A 22,214-nucleotide genomic window follows, 5' to 3' on the forward strand; every position below is an offset into this window, starting at 1 on the left:
CCCTCTCCCTCTCCCTCCCTCTCTCTCTCTCTCTCTCTCTCTCTCTCTCTCTCTCTCTCTCTCTCTCTCTCCAGTTTGTCTAGAAACCAAACTTATTGCGGCCTCATCATGTGAATGCTCTTTCCTCCAGAGATGACTCCATACTATAATTGAAGCCATTTGGGGATAAGTTGGGATTTCTTAGCAAGCGTAAATTGAGTATGAGTAAGCCTGAGTTTTTTCTCCCCTCTTCTTTGTCTAAATTGACTTGCCTTTTCAAGAGTATAGTATCCTCTGGAATAGGATGATAATAATGGTTATTTGATATCTGCGTACTCCATATACTCTGTATTCCCTAGGTAGAGTATGAAGGTCCTCAACTTTTTTGGGGGTAGGGTTGGTGGTCAAGCGAAGGAGATGATTTCCATTCTCCAAACTTTGAAATCATTGTAGGAGAACAGGGGAGTGTTTGGCCCTCCTCTGAAGGGAGGGTAGTAGTGCTAAATCTTTTCCACACACCTTGTTGGAATTCCTAGAACTGAGTCACAAATAGGGGGCATGCCTCACCTCCCCCGCCATTCAGCTGTTGTTGTCTAAAGAGGAAATGCACTTGATATCTATAACAACTGCAGCTAACAGAGGCGGCTAGGTGGCGCAGTGGATAGCATGCCAGGCCTGGAATCAGGAAGTCCTAAGTTCAAATCCAGCCTCAGACAAGTACTAGCTGTATGACCCTGGTCAAGTCACTTAACCCTGTTTGCCTCACTTTCCTCATCTGTAAAATGAGCTGTAAAAGGAAGTGGCAAACCACTCTAATATCTTTGCCAAGAAAATCCCAAATAGAGGTACTAAGAGTCTGAAATGGCTTCATTTATGGACTGATTTACTTTAAGGTTGGCAAAATGCTTTGCACACATGTCACATTTGTTAGGTAATGACAGATATGAGAAATGAGGAAGAATTCACCTCATTACTATGGAGTTGTTTTTTTTTTAATTGTTACTTTCTTAAGTATTGATCTTTCTTAGTCTTTTAAACTTCCTTAATTTTTAAACATCCCTCCTTCCCTTAGTTTCCTCCTTCCCTTGTGCCTTTACCATCACAGATTGTTATGTAACCGGCCTTATGCTTCAAGTCCCGTACCAATTCAATTCAGCAAACAATAAATGACTACTGAATGCAAGGCACTGTTCTAGGTGTTGTGAACAGAACCATAAAAAGATCTCAATCTCTGCCATTTCAAGAAGTTTATTATTTTAGTGAGCCAGAAAAAACTGGAAATGTACAACTTTGCAACTCAGACCCAGAAATCAATTGCTCATGTCCTGAGATGCTTTTATTTAATGACACTTGCAAGTGAGAAATCTCTCACTGGGACTATCCCTGCCATTGTAATTCTTAGCAACAGAATTACTGGAAATTTTGAGACCTGGAGGGGATATTGTTTATATTTTATATGTCTGTACTTTGGGCCTTTACCCCAAAATATATCTAAAAGAGCATGGGTTTTGTATCCATAGCTAAGAAACATTAAAAGTACAGGAGTAAGTGATATGGAATTCTTGTTTGTTTTTTTTAAAGCAAAATGTAAAGTTGCCTCTGATGACAGTGAAGTAATCAGTCCATCTCTTTTTTGAAAAAGAACATTTATTAATTTGGCTATGATGATAACCATGAGATTCTTGGAAGATCATTTAACTACAGCTGTTTATCATTATTGATATTAGGTTTAATATTTCATGAAGATTTCTGGAGGTAAACTAGAGGGGGGAATAAAGGAATAAGCAATTATTAGGTGCCTACTGTGTGCCAGACACTGCTCTAAATACTTTCCAAATATTTTCTCATTTGAACCTCATAACAACCCTGGGAAGTAGGTCCTATTGTGGCATTTAAAAAGGTTTGAGGGATATAGTTTCTGGGAAATTTAATCATTTTATTAATAATGTCAGCATTTTCAATAAAAGAATGGTCATTTGGCACTATCTCTTAGACCAAAGGCACCAGTGACTGTGAGCTCACTGTTTATATGCCCTTGGAAGAGCAAGCATTCAATCAGTGATTGGTTAACAGTGAATGAGAAAATGAATATTACAATGAGAGGGTGGGCTGTGTTACAATGAGGGTCTTGGGGTATGTGACTTGGATCCCCCATATCTTGATCAAAGAGACCTAGCAATTTCCATATCACCTGTCTGACAAAAGGGAGAATCAACACTTCCCCAGACCTGTCTGAGTAAACACAATGAGCAGGAATACACTCATTAGCCCAAACTTAGAATTTCTTTTACCATCTGATTAGATCGGTTTCTAGATGAGGAAGTAGAAAAGGAGAAAAACCTTGTTCCTAATACAATAATTAGTTATTAAGTACAAAAGAGAAATAATCATTTCTCACATTATTATTATCTGTTTTATAATTGAGGAAACTGAGGCAGATAAAGGTTGTGACTTGCCTGGGATCATATAGCTAGTTAATGTGTAAGGCAGGATTTGAACTTAACTCTTCCTGACACCAGACCCAATACTCTATCCACTGAACCACCTAGCTGCCTCTAGAGTAGGAATCTCAACCTTGTTTGTGTTATGGACCCCTTTGGCAGTGTGTTGAAACCTATGAACCCCTTCTCAGAATAAGATTTTTTAAATAGTTGAAGGAAATACTAAATTTAATTGAAAGTTAATAAAGATAATTTTTCTTTTCCAAGTTCATGACCTCCTGAAACCTATCTATAGACCCTTTGGGGATCCGTGAACCTTAGATGAAGAACCCTTAACAGGAAATAATCTCAGTAAGGACAGTGATAGAGCATATTGACTTTGATCCTCTGAAAAGAACAGCTACATAAAAGATTCTCTGAGATTTCCAGTCTGTGAATGGTAGAGGGGTTTAAAAAAAAGAGAAGATCATGAAAAAAGGAGGGGGAAAGGAGTTGAGATCCTTACTGAGGTTATGGGGAAGGTAGAATTTGTCTAAGTTGTACCAGTAGAAACAAAGAAGGATGAAAAATGAAAGGCCTCAGACCTTGTGTTCAGAAAAACATTTTTATTTTGTTCCTTTATTGTTGTTGTTCTAAATATAAGATTTCTTGATGCTTTTAGCTTACTGTTATTTATATATGTACTTATGTGTTTATATGTATATATGTACACTTTTAAAAAATTTTAATTAAATTTTTTTTTTAAATTCTGTTCTGAATGCTTTCCTTCTCTCTTACCCCTTCCCCACCCATTGGGAAGGAAAGAAATACTATATCCATTATACGTATAAAGGGGGGTAAAAACATATTTCCACCTTAGCCATGTTGCAAAACAAAAGAAAAATAAAGAAAAGACCACCATTATTTTTGGATAGAAATTTTCTTCCCAAAATGAGCCAAAGAAAAACAGTTAAGCAAAACCACCAGATCCAATGTATGTAACATTTTATAGCCATAGCTCCCTATTTCTCTCCCAAGAGAAGAGACATTCAAGAAGGCATTTTTTTCCTCTTGAAAACTGTTACTTTACACTTTTTGATATCTAAGAATGGAATGAGGAGGATATATGAAATTTAATTTTTTTCAATTAACAAAAATCTATTTTCTTTCCCTTCCTTTATCTTCTCCCCACCCCAGTGACTAAAAACAAAAAAAAAACCCTTACATCATATACATAAGTACGCAAAATCAATCCCCTCATTGGTCATGTCCAAAAAAATATGACTCCCCAGCACCTCTCTGTTAGGAAGTAGGTAGCATGCTTTATCATTTGTCCTCTGGAAATCGTAATCCTTCCTCATTTCTGCCTCCAGGTTTCCCTGACTGCCTTCAAGTCTCAGCTAGAAGTCCCCACTGTCTGAAAGAAGGCTTTGCTGGCCCCCCGTAATCCTACTTCCTTCCTTCTGTAAATATTTCCAATTTATCCTCTATCTATCTTGTTTATACATAGTTATTTATGTTATCACTGCCCATTGTAACTTCTTTGAGGGCAGGGATTATTTTTGCCTTTTTTAAATCCCCAGTGCCTGGCACATAGCACTTTTAAAATGCTTGTTGACTGATCCACTAACTTTGTTGCATTGATCAAATTTCTTAAGTGTTTAAAAGTGTTTGTCTTTCTAAAGTTGTTGTTGTTTTATAAGATGTTTTCCTGGTTCTGCGCACTTCTCTCTGTATCAGTTTATACAGATTTCTCCACTATCTCCTCCATAACCTGTTACAGCAGATGGTATTCCACTACAGTTATATACTATAATTTGTTTAACTTAGTTTAATGGTCCCCTTGGTTTCCAGTTCTTTGCCACCTCAAAAAAAGCTGTTATCAATATTTTAGTACATGTGGATCCTTTTCCTCTTTCTTTTATCTCTTTGCGGTGTAGATCTAGTAGTGGTATTGCTGGGTCAAAGGGTATGATGTTGGGCATAGTTCCAAATGGCTTTCCAGAGCAATATATAATTCCACCAGCAATGCATTAGTATACCTTCTTTCCTGTAGCCTTGAGAAAGATAGATAAGAAGGAAGATTCAGCAGTGGATCATAAAATCTCACTTCCTTTGGAGTTTTTTCTACATTGAATGATCCAATCATGACAAAGGATATCTCCTTTTTTTGGTCCTGCTTTTCCTTGTACTGAAAACATACTGCTTTTTGCCTTTTTGTTAATCATTTGTACATTTGGGTTCCTTGCACTGGTGTACCCGTTAAGCCTAATGTAGTTAGAGTACAGCATTAATTAGTTCCATCATGGCTTCATCTACTACTCTAGTTGTATCTTGAAATTGTTGGATTCCTAAGCTTTTCCTGTACCTCTTTTTCTCTTTTTTCTTTTTATTCTTATGCATTTACTGTTTTGTGTGTGTGTGTGTGTGTTTGTGTAATACTTTAGTGGTGTCCTTTTATTACATTATTCTATTTGGAAAGAATACACATAAAACCAGTTTTCTATGTATCACCTGCTAAATCAGGAGTATTGTTTACCCCAAAATTTGTATTGTGTCCTGTTATTCATTTTGTGAGTTTTGGAGGTTCCAAGTCAAGGCTATTTTCTGCATGAGTTGGTGCTTTTAGTCTTGACAAAAGACCTCATGCATTTCTAAGTGTATGCCTTATTCATTATAGAAATGTTAAATACAACATCCTACATAATTCTTGGCTGAAGTGGAAACAAAGACAGTGAAGGACTTTGGGCTAGATGGGTCACAATTTGAAAGTTAACATTGTTAGTTGAAATTCATTATTTCTCTTAAAACTCATTTCCAACTGATGCTGAGTGAAGTGAGCAGGACCAGGAGAACATTTTACATAGTAACAGCAACATTGTGTGATCATCAACTATGATAGACTTAGCTCTTCTCAGCAATACGATGATCCAAGACAATTACAGAAGAGTCATGATGGAAAATGCTATCCACGTCTAGAGAAAGAACTATGGAAAACTATAGATCGAAGCATACTATTTTTACTTTTTGGTTTTTGTTCTTTTCTTTCTTGTGGTTTTTCCCTTTTGTTCTGATTTTTTTTTTACATGACCAATGTGGAAATAATGTTTAACATGATTGTACATGTGTAGCCTATATCAGATTGCTTGTTATCTTGGGGAGGGGGGAGAGAAGGGAGGGAAGGAGAAAAAAGTTTGGAACCAAGAATGTTATAAAAATGAATATTGAAAACTATCTCTACATGTAATTGGAAAAAATAAAATACTATTAAGTGGGGGAAAACACCCTCATTTTCCATTAAAGCAAGTGGTTACCTTCCAGTCACATGTGGAGCTTATTCACATAATGAGAACAAAAACTTGTTCTTTCCTACAGAAATGTTCTTGAGAGGCACACAGATTGTACTCGATGTTGGCATCTGGGAACTGAATTGATTGTGACATGTCTGTTTGAGTTATATTACATGTAAGTTGGCCAACTTGAAACTGTAGAAGATAGAATATTTGCCACAAATTTCAACTGATTGATTTAGATTTGCAGCATCTTCAGACTTGCTTTGAAATATGAAAAGGAAAAATTGATCATCAAAAGAATAGTTAACATCAAAAAGAAGTAGCAATGCAATGAGGCAGCTGGGGATGCTGTAGTGCACAGTGCGCTGGGCCTGGAATCAAGAAGATCTGAGTTAAAATACAGCCTCAGTCACTTTCTAGGTGTGTGACCCCAGGCAAGTCACTTACTCTCTGTTACCTCAGTTCTCAACTGTAAAATGGGGATAATAATAGCACCTACCTCCCTGGATTATGAGGATCAACTGAAATAGTATGTGTAAATCACTTTGCAAACCTTCAAGCACATAAATGCTAGCTTCTATTATTATAGCTATTATTATTAATGAATGAAAAGACATTTATTAAACACTTATTTGCCAAGCACTGCTAAACACTGGAAGTACAAATTACAAAAGTGAAGATAGGCCCTACAGTCAAAGAGTTCTTGTAACGAGTGTCTTGTAATGGGAAGGATGTCGTTACCAGAGCCATGGGTCAGTATACTGACCCATCCTTTGCATTGAATAGCAAGATTGAATCGATTCTAGTTCCCGAACTGGAGATGGAGTGGGAAGGAAGGACAGTGTGTAGGATATGTATGTGATAGCCAGACATCCATCAAGGAAATGTTTGGGGAATAAAATATGTGGCTAGAGTAAGTACTACGCTTACTACTATATGTTTTCTGATAGACTAAGTTCCTCAAACCCATGTCTAACTTGTAATTAGTTTAGCTCCAGTTTTGGCTGAATGACTTATATGTATGTAGGTATGTGTGTCTGTGTATATATAGACACACATACATAGGTATACACAAATATAAACGTGTGTATATGTCTTTTACATATATGTGGCTGCCTCCTTTCCCGCCATAGATATGGATATTCATTGCTTGTGGATTCCTGATTAGTTAACATGTTGCCATAATAATTTACATTTGAATAGATGCTTCATCCTTACCAAACACTTTTCATATATGTTTTCTCTTTCAGTCTCCACAATGCTCCTCTGAGGATGTCATATTAGCTATAATATAGATGAGGAAAGTAAGATTCACCAAGGTTGGGGGTTGTCCAAGGTCACCCAGCTCATAGGTAAGGGTATGGGAGTGAGTCAGGAGTTGAATCCATGTCCTTGTGGTTCCTAATCCAGGCCTCTTACCACTATGCTACGCTGCTTCTCGTGAAAATAGGATCTTCTAAATTAAGCATAGTCCCTGAAACCTTATTTTTTTTTCTTATCAGACCTGTAAAGTGACGTTGTCTTTTGTTGTTTTTCAGTCATTTCGGTTGTGTCTCACTCTTTGTGACCCCATTTGGAGTTTTCTTGGCAAAGATGCTAGAGTGGTTTGCCATTGCCTTTTCTAGCTCATTTTACAGATGAAGAAACTGAGGCAAACAGGGTGAAGTGATTTGCCCAGGATCACACAGCTAGTGTCTGAGGCTAGATTTGAACTCACACTCCAGCACTCTATCCAATGCGCCACCTAGCTGCCCAGTGCCATCTTTAAAGAGTGAATAAACCAGGTCTCATAGCATCCATATGGGATTTGTAATTATCATAGAATAGATGAAGGAAAATAAAAGTAATATTGTGACTGAACCTTGTATGTTTCACACAAGAAAAGGCTTGTCTCAAATGTACATTTAGTATCATGAAGGAACAGACTTTTGGGTTCATCCTACCCCGAAATAAGATATTTGATATTGTATTTGACATTCAGAAATATACTTTACCAGACTAAAAAACAAAACAAAAAACAACATATAGGAAGTGACCTCCAAGAGTTGTTTTCTGTATTTTTAGTTTTGATTTTTAAATTTTAGCTTCATTTTAAGGCTGTATGTAGGTTGAGGGAAGGAAAATAGTGGAGGTATTTCAGAGAATGGATATGGTTTCATATTTCAACAAACATTGTTGTTGGGTAGTTTTCCTCAAATCATTTTAGCACAGCCGTCATCCCCAGAAAGAAAGACAACATTGTACAAAGGTCTTAGAACAATATGTACTTAGGGGAGAATGTAAACACATTTCTCTGATCTTTTCATTTTGTCTTATAGCTGCATAAATTCTAATAAGCTGTCCTTCCAAAGACTGATTCTGGTTTCTCTCATTTTATGCAGGGAAATACGCACAAAATTCTGGATAAGTGCACATTACCGCTTACTGGGAAGCAATGTGTGAACCGTATCATTACTGAAAAGGTAAAGTGCTTTTGTTTTTTCTTTTCCTTTGCCTTGCATCTATCACCATGTCATTTTTTATTTGAAAGGACTATTTCAGTTGTACATGGCCTCCCTGAAAATGTAAATTGCACACATAGATTCAGCTTGATCCTGGGATAGGTTAAGTAAAATGGACTAATCATTGTACTATTTCAGAGTGTGGGTTCCACGAAGTGAGACACAGACATGCACACCTCTGAAAGGCTGTCATATTTAATTTTGACAAAGTGACATCGTCAAAGAAAAATGACACTGATTATTTTCTGGTGAATAATGTTGGAGTTAAAGATTTCTCGTTGTGTGCCTCACTCCTGCTGATTGTCTTTGCTGTCCTAAAATATAAACATGAGCTTTTTCACTTCTGTTATAGAAGCTGACCAACAGCTGGTTTTACTTAATTGGGTGAAGATCCAAGTGGCTATAGTCCATGCAATTAGTATGGGAAGGTTTGTCCTCCATTCCTCCCAGGCTTCTTGAATGCTCTTATAACCCATCAAGACTTAACCTGTCCCTTTGGCATGGTTGTAGAACTCAGCCAACAAGATGGACATTTCTATCTAAACACAAAACTGAGGGCTGTAATGAGAGACAGAAATATCCCTGGGGCTATCCAGTCATCTTTATGATCCATATTTAGTTGTAGGAGGTAGCTTAGTGATTAGAGGGTTTGGCTTAAAGCCTGGAAGACCTGTGTTCAAATCCCTCCTCTAACATTTACTAGCTGGGTAGCTCTGGACATGTCACTTAATTTCTCAGAATCTCAGTGTTTTTATCTGTAAAGTAAATAGGTTGGACTAGATGGCCTTTGTGGGCATTTCCAGCTTCGAGTCTGTGATCATGTAATTTCTAAACTCATACCTTAGAGATTAAATGAGTCTGATGACAGTAGCTCAACTTCTTCATAAATAAATTAAAAAAAACATTTAATGAAGCCATACAACTGGAAGCAGGACATCTTGAGAGCCATAGTGAACAAAGAGGACCTTTGTTTATGAACTCAGGTCCTGTTCATTATCCTTTCTCATATTCCAATTTTCTAAAACGCACATAAAAGAAAGTTGATGAAATGAGCTTTCTAGACATCATCAGTCTTAAGAAGTATTCTGTTCTATGACATGTTCACTGTCAACTCCCTTAGGGCTATTTTTGTGGGTTTCGTAAAAGTAACTCATAAGAAAGATTCAGTATGCACAAAACGGCTGACACTTTCTCTTACCTTTCATCAGCCCATCTTACCTTTTATATGAACACCAGATTACTTTTGCTCCCAGTGTGGACTGGAAGATGCAGCACCTTGAAAATAAATCGTATATGGATATACCCTTTCTTAAGGTAGAAAAGAAAAGTCTGGAGTTGGGGTTTTGGGCTATGAGAGTTCTCTTCATCTTCCTCCCCCTGCTCCTACTTTTGCGCCTTGGGGCCAAGCAGAACTTGGGGCCTAGTTCCTCTTCCAAGTAACATAGATAATATTTCAAACACTTGAAGACAACTCTCATTGTCCAAAACCCCAACTCCAGATTTCTCTTTTCTAGGCTAAAATAAGGGGAAAAGGCTTATATGCATTTATTTTCAAGGTGCTGCTTCTTCCAGGCCACTCTGGGAGCAAAAGTAACCTGGTGTTCATATAAAAGGTAAGATGGGCTGATGAAAGGTAAGAGAAAGTGTTTGCCATGTTGTGCATACTGGATCTTTCCTATGAGTTACTTTTACAAAACCCACATAAATAGCACTAAGGGAGTTGACTGTGAACATATCATGGAACAGAATAATTCTTAAGACTGGTGATGTCTAGAAAGCTCATTTCATCAACTTTCTAAGAAGACATAATTCAAAGTCCATTATGATTTCTTATACAGAAAGTTCTATCACATAGGGCAGCTGGGAGGAGCAGTAGATAAGAACACTGTAATTGGAGTCAAGAAAACCTGAGTTCAACTCAGATGGCCTCAAACACTTACCAGCAGTGTGACCCTGGGCAAGCCACTTAATCTGTTTGCCTCAGTTTCCTCATCTGTAAAATGGGGAATAATATATATTCACAAAGAATAGATAGCTCAGTCTGCCTTCAAATTACTATGTAACCTGATAGCCCACATCTGCACACTCAAATTCTTTATTCCAAACAAATGGGACTGGTTGTTTCCCTGAAGGAGATATGTAGAAACCCACCATCTCTTCACTTTTGCTTATACTATTTCTCTTCATCTGTAATATACTTTTTCCTTTCCACTTACCAATGTGTTACCCATTTCAAGGTCAAATACAAGGCTCCCTCTCCCTTATGAAGCTTTCTGGGGCCATTGTGTTTTCAGAGATACTTTTAGGGACCTGAAAATTTTCAGTTCTTCCAAGGTGCTATGATAAGGGGTGAGTTGTTTCCTCTCCACCACACCAACGTTCCTCCTTGCCCCAGGACCGCCCCTCAGAACTGTGACCCAGATCCAAGCACTGGTAAAGCAAGGGATTCCTGCCTTAGCACTGGCAAAGAGATCCCTGCAATCCCCCTCTGATCAGCCACTCGACTCCCCTTCAGTCTGTGGGCCGGAAGCCCAGGAAATAGCTGCTGCCGGCAGCTGAGACCTAGCTCCTTCTCTCACCGCAGTCACAGACTTTTCCCACTGACCTTCTAAGTTGTCTTTGGCATTTGTGGGTTGAGAAGCCTGGAAAGCATCACAGCTGCCCTCTGAGGCCTGCTCCAGGGTTGCTGCAGCCTGTGCGCCCACACCCAACTTCGCTCCTCTCCCCACCCCGCGCGATATACCTTTCTGATCAACCATCCAGGCTGTCTTTGGCTGGAAAGTTGTTTCACTCTGTCTTTTTGTGGGTTCTGCTGCTTTAGAATTTGTTTAGAGCCATTTTTTTATAGGTATTTGGAGGGGTTTGGGGGAGAGCTCAAGCAAGTCACTGCTTTCCCTCCGCCATCTTGGCTCCGCCCTTCTCTGAGGCCATTGTGAATCATGATAATCTCTTTCCTCTGAACTTGGAGCTCATGTTATCTATATTACCCATTTAGCACTTATCATAAACTGCCCTGGGAGGTCTTTAATATTGTTGTCTTTATTGTTATTGAACTCTTATTTCATTTAATGTGCCAATATCTTATCTCCTCAACTGTGTTGTAAGTTATTTAAAAGCAAAAGACCCTATCTTCAAGTTCTTTGTATACCTTCTTTACCTCAATAAAAGGCTGGCCCTGCTCTATGGACATAGGAGGCACTCACTCCTTCAGTATCTATTGAATGAGGGATGAAGGATCCTGCAACACTAAGAGTCATAAGGATGCCCTATGTGGCCACAGACTTGGGGGGGGGGGTGAGTAGGGAAGACAGAACTCTGCAAACAACTCTAAAAATTCCATTAGTGGCCCTTTGAAAGAGGAGGATGCTGGGATTCTTGGAACCATTACTCCTTTTATTAGTGCAGCCAGAGTGTGAAAGATGGCTCCCCATGTGGAAGCCTACGCCACTGTTATTAGCTTTATTTCTCTGAAAATTTCTCCGTAGTGCAATCCTGCTGTGATAGGGAGAGGATAATGAACAAACCCTTCTGGGGGAAAGTGGCTCCTCTTCTCTTTTTTTTAGATGTAATGGTGAAATGGGTTTTCTCCTGGTAGATCCTTCACTGTTACTTGGTCTTTGTTTACTTTCTCTGCTACCAGCTGGAATTCCTCACGGGGTTACAGAGAAGTTAGTTTCCCCCATCTAATAACAGACACCTTACTTTCCCATCGACTAGACTCAGTTGCAGCACGAGGCATGTGTAAATAAAAGCCACAAGCCAATTTGCCCTAGTTTTAATTTTCCTTATACTTAGAGCCTACCTTAATGCTCATGGTACCTTATTCATTATTCTAGAAAATTTCATGTCCTATGTTGTTTTAATGACTTGATCCTAAGGATTTTTCTTTCCTTCTTGTCTGTTCCCTTTTTGTAAGTGTGCATTTATTCTTAATTCAGGACAGAAGAGACCAGGATAGATAGTGCCCCAGACAAGTTTTCTGCAAATGAAAAAAAATTTACATTTTCCCGATTTTAATTGTCATTTTGAAATTAAACAAGTCATCCAAAGCAGTATAAAGAAACATTTCCATAATGATCATTTTTAGTATTAAACAAATATTTGTTCTGGAGCGTGGGTTTAAAACTTTTTTTAATGTGCAAGAACAGATTGGTAAAAACATTGTGGTTTTAAAATTTAGCACCCTTTTCCTATGGAATCCACTTTAGCAATTAATCCAATTAGCAAATGAAGAAGGGCACCTACTTCTTTCCGTCCCCCTAGGTATTCTGATCATCTCTGGGGAATAGTTACTGTTCCAGAAATTCTCTCAAAGCTGTCACATTAAAGCTATTGTAATTATCTAAAACATAAATGGAAACAAAAGCCCTTAGCAGTCAAGCTGCCACAAGCTCCAGAAGAAGTGTGCATCTGCAAATGATTGTGAATACATTGCACTTCCATAAGGTTTATGCAAATATAAGTTCTGAACCTAAATAACAGCTAAATTGTATACAGAGGAATCATCAGATTCATCAGAATAGAACCTAACCATTCCCACAATAAAGGCCCTTTAAAAAGTGTCACATGATGAATGGTTGAACAAGGTTTGTTTAGCCTGAAAATTAAGGAACAACTTGACTTTTAACTTAAAATATTTGGAGGGCTGTCATGTGGAAGGGAGATTAGGAGTAGATATGTACTTTATGTCTCTGGAGGGGAGAATTAGGATCAGCAGATAAAAGCCATAAGGAGGCACATTTCAGTTCAACTTTTAATATTTAGTTCACTTTTAATATTTAGAGCTATCTGATAATGTAGACTGGCATTCCGGGTAGTAAGTTTCCTATCACTAGAGGTATTCAAAGAAAGATCTGATGTGAGCCCTATGAAAGAGATTCCTTGATTGAGTAAGGCATTGGACTAGTGGGAGCCTAAAGGCATTCCAACTCTTGATTTTAAATGTGGAAGTGTTTGTTTTGAATCTGAAACATTATCGCTCCAAGTGTACCTGCTGGGCCAAACTTACCCAACCAGCACCATTTCCACATGGCATCAGAAATGAGAAGTATACACAGAATATCTAGAATGAAATATCCCACCAGAGACTATGCCTTGCAATTCCGAGTTATTTAAGTGAAAATGAACACCACATTGTGGATATAAAAAGACCAATTCCAGCTCTGGGACACCTCAATTCCTTTTCAATATAGAGGAGTATCTGTTTAAAGGGAGAATGTCACTGGATAGAAGCCATCTAGGACCATAGGACTTTGCATATAAACTCCCTTAGGTACTCTAAAGAGCAAGAGAACTCTCCCCTTCAACTTTCCTAGGCAGCTAGGTTGCACAGTGGTTAGTGTTGAACTTGTTGGGGTCTTAGATTGAGTTACCTTCTTAAGATTCAAATACCTTCTCAGTCACATTCTTGGGCAAGTCATTTAATCTGTCTTAGCCTCAGTTTCTTCATCTGTAAAGTGGGAGGGGAGAAGGAAAAAGCCTGCTGTGTACCAGGCACTAGGCTAATTTGCTTTACAAATATTTTATCATTTGAAAATGGGGATAGTAATAGCACCTACCTCACAGGGTTGTTGTGAGAATCAAATAGATAACATGTGTATTGAAACCTTAAAGCTGTATAAAAATGCTAGCTATTCTTAGCAGTCCTATAGCTGTATTATGGCTCCTTCCTCTATCTCTTTTAATTTTTTATCCCTAGCAACATATAATACTTTCCTAGACCTTTCCCTTCCAACAGTTTTTATTCATTATTTTATGTAAAATGGAGAATGTATTTTCCTACCTTAACATTCCTTGATAAGTGAAGGTCACTGATGCTGATATCGTCACTAGAAACGCCACTTATGGTCCAGGAGAATAAAAAAACAAACAAACTGCACTTCTGTCAAGGCCATGGAGTGTACTAGGAAGAGCTTAGGACTTAGGGGGAGACTTGGATTCAACTCTCAGCCCCTACCCTTCCTACCTTTGTGACCCCTTCCAGCTGGTGTTTATATTTTTATCTTTTGGAACTGATCTGTGATTTCCATTGGTATCAGCGATGCTGACACCTACTTATGAGGAGGCCTCCTCCTATACCAGTGGCTTTCACCAATGAGGGTCAGCCCTTTCTTCTCAAATCATAGTTTTATTTGCCCAGGACACAGGACACTGAGAAATTAAGTTGTAATGATCAGGATCACACAGCAAGTATGTGTTAAAAGGCAAAGCCAGGCCTTCTTGACTATGGCCACCTACACTTGACTATCCATTACACTATGCTGTTTCTATTAGTTTTTTTTTTTAATGAATGCCTGTATTAATTTATTGTCCCTAGTTTGATTAGTGTCAAAAAAAGTTTTTCTTTTTAATGTTACTTAAGCTGTTATTAGCAAATAAATGCCATTACTATTCACCACTTGGATATTTTTTAGAATCAACTCTTGGACAAGTAATTACTGATTAGGAAATTAGTACATGTTAAATATAGATAATAGTTTCACAATTTCAGACTGCTAATTTTTTGGTTCCTTTTGATCTCTATGCTTGTTTTCTCCTTTAAGAACATGAGTTGTCATTTCTAGTTTCTTTGCTTTGTGTTATAAAATTATTACCATGCTAAAAATTACTGTTGCCACTTGCTTGAATCTGACAGGCCGTGTTTGATGTGGACAAGAAAAAAGGGTTGACTTTGGTTGAAATCTGGGAAGGACTGACAGTGGATGAGATAAAGAAGAGCACTGGATGTGATTTTGCCGTAAGTATTTATGTGAGTAAATGTAGCCATTTGTCCTCTATGATGAGCCTGATTAATGGGTAAGTACAGGACATAAGCCATTAATTTGTTATCATTTTTAGATTTGACCTTTCAGATACACAGGAGTGGAAGGAAGGGGTGGTCACAGATTAGATCAGGTGGGAACAGAGAATCATGCACTGACTCACAGGGGAGTAATAAAAGTCGGGTTGGGGAGCACGTGAATGAGAGGATGGTGGGGTTTAGATCAGGAATTATTGGAAACACAAGGAAAAGAGCAACTAGGTAGTTGGAAACAGAAGCTAAGGAAGGGCTGTAGTTTTTTCTCTGAAAATTCTTCTAAAATCTTCCAAAATGGCGGTCAGGACATAGTACAACCTAACTGTGTGACCTTCACATAAAGAAGCAAATCTTCCTGGTCTCTCTCAGCACATGATAGTAAATCAATCAAAGAATTGCTACCTAGTGAAGGTTTGTGGATTTGATTACTGCAAACCTTGAAGAACATTTAAGCTTTAGGGAGGGTTCTAACCTGGAATTGTACTACTCTGCTTTGTTTTAAGAAAATGTAATGTATTATAATTCAGACTAACAGCAGGTAAATTAGGAAGGGGAAGATAATTAATATTATAAAATAATTTCTCTTGCTTCAGAAAAAAACTGGGGGAGGGGAATGAGCTTTAAGTTGGAACACATGGGGTGATTTGAGAGAACAGTTAATCTAGTAAGGCTATACATATGTAAAGGGGTGAAATAAGCTTTAGATTAAGTACTCCTCCATAGAACACTAATCATCTCTCAGCTTTAGAGGGGAAAGGAGAGGAAGGAAAGGAAGGAGTTAGGAGGACTTGCTGATCAAAGATAATAAAAAATGAGGACAAAAACATCTTCAAGTTTGGGGTAAAAAGATTTCATTTGCATACAACTTTTCAGGAAGACGTATTCTGTGTATGGTGAAGTATATCTCTCAAGAAAACAGAAAAACTCAGTTGCTACAGGATTATCTAACCTTCAGAAAATCATTCACAAAGGGTATTTGGTAAATCGCGAATACATTTATTTCTTGGGTCCTGAATGGCTTGTACCTATCAGAGTATAACAAATTGCTGTGAAAACAGGTTTGCTGCATAATTCATTACTCACATACATAACTATTCATGGTACTCTGCCAAGGTCCTTGTCCATTAACCTTTTCTGAATTTCCTTTTGAAAATACTCTTCTAGCAATACCTTGCACAAAGGTATTAATTAGCTTTCCAGTAACTACAGAGGAAAAATAGAATTTGTACTTTATTCTAGACTTTTATCCTAGCTATTGAGTAGGAAAACTTATTTAATAAGACATTCTTTAAATCAACCCATGTGAATTAGCCAACCTCCCCTTCGTAAGGTAATAATATATCCTTTTTTAGATGCAATAGAAATTATATAGCAAAGGAGATTGAAAAAAAAGACAGACCCTGGTCCTAGGGTACCTGTGTTTTAAATTTATGGGCAAATACGGAATGAAAAAAGATGGATTATTGGACTGATGGAATTTGTACTTCTTAACTCTGATTGATGTTATTCATGCAGTCTACTCTTTCACCTGGCATAGCTGAGAAATGTGGCCTGGTTAAGTAGGTATTCTGATAAATGACTAATAGTTTCCCATGGATTTTAAAGCAGAAAGATATGCTTAATAATAAAATTATGCTTGTAGCTTAATACCTTTTCATCATTATGATATGAATATAACTCCTTCCTGAATCTTACACGGTCATCATTATGAATACCAGTCATCAGTGTACTATAGACATACAGGAATGCCAGCTACTGGAGATAACTATTTGACAGAATACTAAATGAAAAGGTAAATAGGACTATAATACCTCAGTGCATATTGTAGAGGTGGTTCTTATTCAGGTATATGTTGGACCAGGTGGTTTAAGGGAGGCATACTAGGTCAGTGGAAAGAGCACTAGGCTTGGAGTCCAAAAGACCTGGGTCCAAATCCAGCTCTGCTATTTTCTGTCTATAAAGGTTGTGAATGAAGGAGTTAAGAGGTGGTGTATGAAAATGAACCAAGGTATGAGATGGCATGTTTTGGGTTAAAAGTTAGTAGTCCAGTAGGGCAAGAACATAGACTATGTAAAGGGGAATAATGTGAAGTGCAGACTTGAAAGGGAGGGTAGAATCAGATTAGGGAGGTCCTTAAAAGCGAGGGTAAGGATTTTATATCTTATCTTAGAGGCAGTGGAATTTTATAATCACTTTTGTACCTTAGGAAGATTATTTGGCACCTGTGTGAAGTATGCATGAGAGGGGGAGAAATCTGAAGCAGGGAGAACAGTTAAGAGGCTATGCTAGTGGTCCACACAAGGGCTGATTAAGATTGAACTAGGACAGGGGCTGACATTGTAAATAGAGAGAAGGGGACAGATGTGAGGAGGAATGGCTCAATTGTTAGGACTTGCCACCTAATTGGATATTGGCAGGAAAGGAGAGAGTCAGAGGTGACTTTAAGGTTTCTGACTCAGTACCCTGAACAGAAACAGAGAAATTTGCAGAAGAGATGGGTTTCCATTGGAAAATAATGTTTTACCTTTTGGTTGCAGCATCATAACAACCTGCATTTACAACTGGAAGAGACCATGGAATCCAGCTTGCTCATTGTATAGATTAGTAAACCAAGCCCTCTCTGCCAGTGACTCCCAAATCTAAATAGATTCATGACTAACTTCTTTCCTAAATTCTAAGCTGAAGTCTCCAGATGCCTGTTGGCCATCTCTACCTGGATGGCTCAATGACTCTCAAACTCATTTGATATGATGTGATAGATAGATAGACAGACAGACAGATAGATAGATAGTAATTACTTAGCTGTGTATATATTGTCCCTCTAGTAGAATGCAACCTCTTCAAGGGCAGGAACTGTTTCATTTTTGTCTTTGTATCCCCAGTGCCTAATACAGTGCCCAGCACATAGTTGGTATTTAATAAATGCTTGATGATTTGTTAGATGGTTTGTGATCTCCACTGGTCTAGGTATTCCTTCTGCCAGTCTTGATTAGATGTTTTCTTGTCCTGTGAAGATTCTTGTCCACGTCTTGCCTCATACTTGGGTTCTCTGAATTTTCTCTGAATATTTTGCCAGTAAGTTCAATGCTTGGGCTATCATCCCTTGCTCTCACTATACAACTAGCCCATATCCTTTACCTGTCATATGTGTAACTTGACATATATTAAGCTATTTCTTGTGTATAAGTCATTGATAAGATGCTACAGTCTAGTAGTAGCAGAATTGCTTTTAATTTTGGTCACAGTGCTCAATTTGGGGTCAGAAGACATGGGTTCAAACCTGTGAAACTTTGAGTAAGTCATATAACATCTATCTGTCTGTCTGTCTATATATCTATCTATCTATCTATCTATCTATCATATCAAATGAGTTTGAGAGTCATTGGACCATCCAGGTAGAGATGTCCACTAGGCATTTGGAGACTTCATCTTAGAGTTTAGGAAAGAAGTTAGTCATGAATAAATAGATTTAGGAGTCATTGGCAGAGAGTTGGTGATTGAACTGATGGAAACAGATGATATTGCTCTGGGAAAGAGTGTAAAGAGAAGAAAGAAAGGCCCAGGGCAATGCCTTGTTATTCTGAGTGCCTACAGTATTCCCAGTGCTGATCCAGGTATGATGGGGGATACAGAGGAAGACAAAAATGTTGTCCTTCACCTTAAAAGACCTTGGTCCTCTTCCTGGCAAGGCTATAGCTAAACCTTGAAGGACAAGTATATACTGCTTGTCTACTTGTCTGCAGTGATATCTCACAGAAACCAGATACAGACATTCCTTGCCAAAGGGAATGGATTTATATTCACCCATATCTATTATGAGCTGGCATTATGTCAGGAAGAAAGTACACTGTAAGGATTTCAGTGGGTTGAGGAGACAATACATTGGACATTGGCTTAGCTCCCACACTTAAATCCTCTTCTGCTTAGCTAGTAGATCACCTTGTCAGGGTAATCTGTTTTGCATTTATGGGCTTATAACTTTGATGAAACTACGAAGGAACAGAATGAGAAATTATACTTTTAGTAGATGTTTTTCATTATAAAAATAGACAGGCAAAGTCAGTCTACATAAAGATTCATCTTCTTCCCTTTTTTGTAAAAGCCAGTCAGCTTCCACATAAAGGGTATGAACAACATTAGAAGCTCAAAATAGGTGTGACAGAGAAAAGAATCAGATGTTTCATTAAAAAAATTAAGCTGTCCATATTCCTTTGAGAGGAAATGTTATAAACCATCTATTAGAAATCATCTGTTTTCAACAGAAGAGTTTTATTTCATTAAGTTATTCCCACAGATGTTCCATTGCTTAAAAAAGAAAATGGATTGTTTCTGAGACTGCCTTGTTTAAATACTAAGAGCCTTGTGTCTTTCCTTGTACGTGGTAGAGAATTCTCATTGATAGCAACTGGAGATCCATGCAAATGTAGACTTTTCCTTTTTGCCTGCTTCTTACAAGTCTGTCTTGAGAAGGAAATGTCTTCCAAATAGCAACTCAGAATAAAAGCATTCTTAGGCATGCAACAAACCTAAACTGAACTTATTCTCTGAGAAATCCATTACACTCTGCCATTTATATAATGCATATGTTCGGGGGAGTGGGGGAAATGATTCTATGATAAATGCACAGTTTGAATAGTAAATCCTTTGATAGTAAAATTGAAAGATAGTGTAAAATTCAGCATTATGAGATTGTCAATTCAGAGACAGTTTTCAGGTGAACCTAAAAGAAAGAAATGAATTTGTAAATAACTGATGTGTTTTCTCACACATTAATTTACTAATGTAATACATTCTCTAAGGACCTGGATTATAGGGTCAAAAGCACTACAAAAACTCTGAAACATATGGATAAACACTAACAGGTACATTGACATAGTGGTTTCAGTCTAGTATTGTCAAACAGGATGATGCATTATTTAAAGATGATGAGTTAGCCACAGAATCCTAAAGCCAGGGGTGACCCTAAGGAGTAATCTGCTCTACCTCTTCCTCTGCTCCTTTGGCCATGGACACTTGGCCTTGAGATAATTTGAAGAAACCAATGACAGTTGATCTAGGAAACCTGAGAATGTAGATTAGAATGACCTTAGAATAAAGAGCAAAGGGTTGCAGAAGTTTGAGAGCAGAATAAAAGAAGGGATAGGGACTGATCCTGTCATTTCATTGGTCAAGAGAACTTCCATGTGAGAAAACAAGCTTTACCATTTTAGAAGTTGCCTAGAGGTCTCTGAGATTAAGTGACTTACTCTGGGTCGCACAGGTAGTAGTATGTGTCAGAGGTGAGACTTGAACCCAAGTCTTTCTTGTTCCAAGTCCAGCTCTCTATCTATATCTATCTATATATCCACCTATAAAATAAAAGAAATTAAACTTAATTTTCTTATCAAAAACATTTCCACATAACATGAGTATTTTGAATGCATATATGATTTCATGTTTAATATTTTAGAGGGAAATTATTATTAGCATATGCATATCATTAACCTTAACCTTTTTTTTTTTTAAATGACAAAGGTCTTTAAACCTCAGCTGGTTTAGTGTACCCTTTGGCTAAATCACTTTCACAGCTTCTGTTCTCTTTAGCAATAGGAACTTAGTAGTTACAGCCCTTTAAATAATTAAATTTTCAAAAGCTTAAAGGTAGCTATTATCACCCCTCAGATTTCTCATCTTCAGACTCAATTATCAGGATCATTTATTTAGAGTTGAAAGGAGCCTCAGAGGTCACTGAGTTCAATTCCCTCATTTTACAGATGAGGCTCAAAGAGAGTAAAGGGACTAGCCCAGGGAAGCTGGTTAAAAAGCGTCTGTGGTAAGATTTGAACCCAGACCTTCTTGACTTCAAGTGCATCACATTATCCATATGACACTATGCTTATTGTAAGTCAACAGTTGTGTGCCCTGCTGTAATGATAATAATGATAATGACATAACATTTATATAGTGCTTGAAAGTTTGAAAAACACTGTACACGTGTTTTGTCTTTTGATAACCAACACAATATAATGCATGGTATATATTTTGTTGTAACTTATGAGAATCTGCTCCCCTAAGTGCATGCATAACATGTGTTATCATCTATCACATTTCAAGAAATCCATTTTAGCAGGATTTGCCTTTTCATAAAAAGGAAAGATTTACAACTCTGGAAGAGAGCAAATTATTACTATGTCCCTGGTCATCGAAGCCTTTATTAGAAATTTGGAGCAGAGAAATTGGGTGAGACGGAGACAAGACAACAAAGGCTAGAAGAGGTTTGTTTATAAAAACATTAAATTAATTTCAGAGCTGAAAGATCTCAGAAGTCATCTATCCCACTGTATACCTGAAGCAGGAAATGCTGCTTTATCATCTAATAGTTATGGTCAGATTCTTGCTTGAAGACCTCTAAAAGCAGGGAACTTATATCCCAAATCTGTTTGCTCCCTTCATGGCCAAACTCCTAGAAAGTTATCTATACTATTATCTCCATATCCTAGCTGTCCACTCACAGAATCACAGAATTTGAGAGTTGGGAGGGAACTCAACAGCCAGGTAACCCAATCCATGTACATGAAAGGAGTCTCCAGTATAGCATACCTGATAAGAGGTACATGCAGTGCACTGTGCCAGGTTCTGGGATTACAGAGACAAAACTGAGCAAGGAGTCTACATTCTAATGCAAACTATACATATTTTAGTGAATGCACAGTATGACAAAGCAATTTCAAAAAAGTATCACTTCTCTGTCTGACTTCTGGCCCCACGATGTAACAAAAACTACGCTCTCCCAGGTGTAGTGGTCATTTTTGAATTATGAAATCCGGATGACCTTTTCTCAGTCCTCATTCTCTCAATCCCTTTCTGTCTTATGAATGTGTTGACCACCTTCTCCGTCTGTATATTCTCTCCTTCCTTAAGTGATGCTATGCTTACCTAAAGTCTACTCTTGACTTTAATTTCCTCAGTCTCCTTTGTTGGATAATCATTCTCTTCCCTCACATTAAATAGGCTCTGTTCTGCGTCCTCATTCTCTTCTTTTTGTTCTCTCTTGGTGATCTCCCATGGGATCAGTGATCAGTGCCTCAGATACCAACATCTCTGTTGTCTAACTCTCTCTCCTGAACTCCGGAAATGTATTCGTCAAATAAGCTTTGCAAACCTTAAAATGCTTCATAAATGCTAGCTATTACTATTGTTACTACTACTACTACTACTACTACTACTACTACTACTACTACTACTA

At 37.8% G+C, this 22,214-nt stretch overlaps 1 protein-coding gene across 2 annotated transcripts in view; it reads left to right on the forward strand.

The window, feature by feature from the left end:
- The window catches only part of OXCT1 (3-oxoacid CoA-transferase 1), a 169,397-nt gene that overhangs the window by 140,263 nt on the left and 6,920 nt on the right, over window positions 1–22,214 (forward strand). For both annotated transcript variants that reach the window (XM_027863610.1, XM_027863609.1), the window contains 2 exons: window positions 8,074–8,154; window positions 14,828–14,929. In XM_027863610.1, the coding sequence (XP_027719411.1) occupies window positions 8,074–8,154; window positions 14,828–14,929 (183 nt within the window). The remainder of the gene's footprint in view (window positions 1–8,073; window positions 8,155–14,827; window positions 14,930–22,214) is intronic.

The sequence above is a fragment of the Vombatus ursinus genome, unplaced genomic scaffold, assembly GCF_900497805.2.
Source record: "Vombatus ursinus unplaced genomic scaffold, bare-nosed wombat genome assembly UNPS02014772.1, whole genome shotgun sequence".
Taxonomy (NCBI): Eukaryota; Metazoa; Chordata; class Mammalia; order Diprotodontia; family Vombatidae; genus Vombatus; species Vombatus ursinus.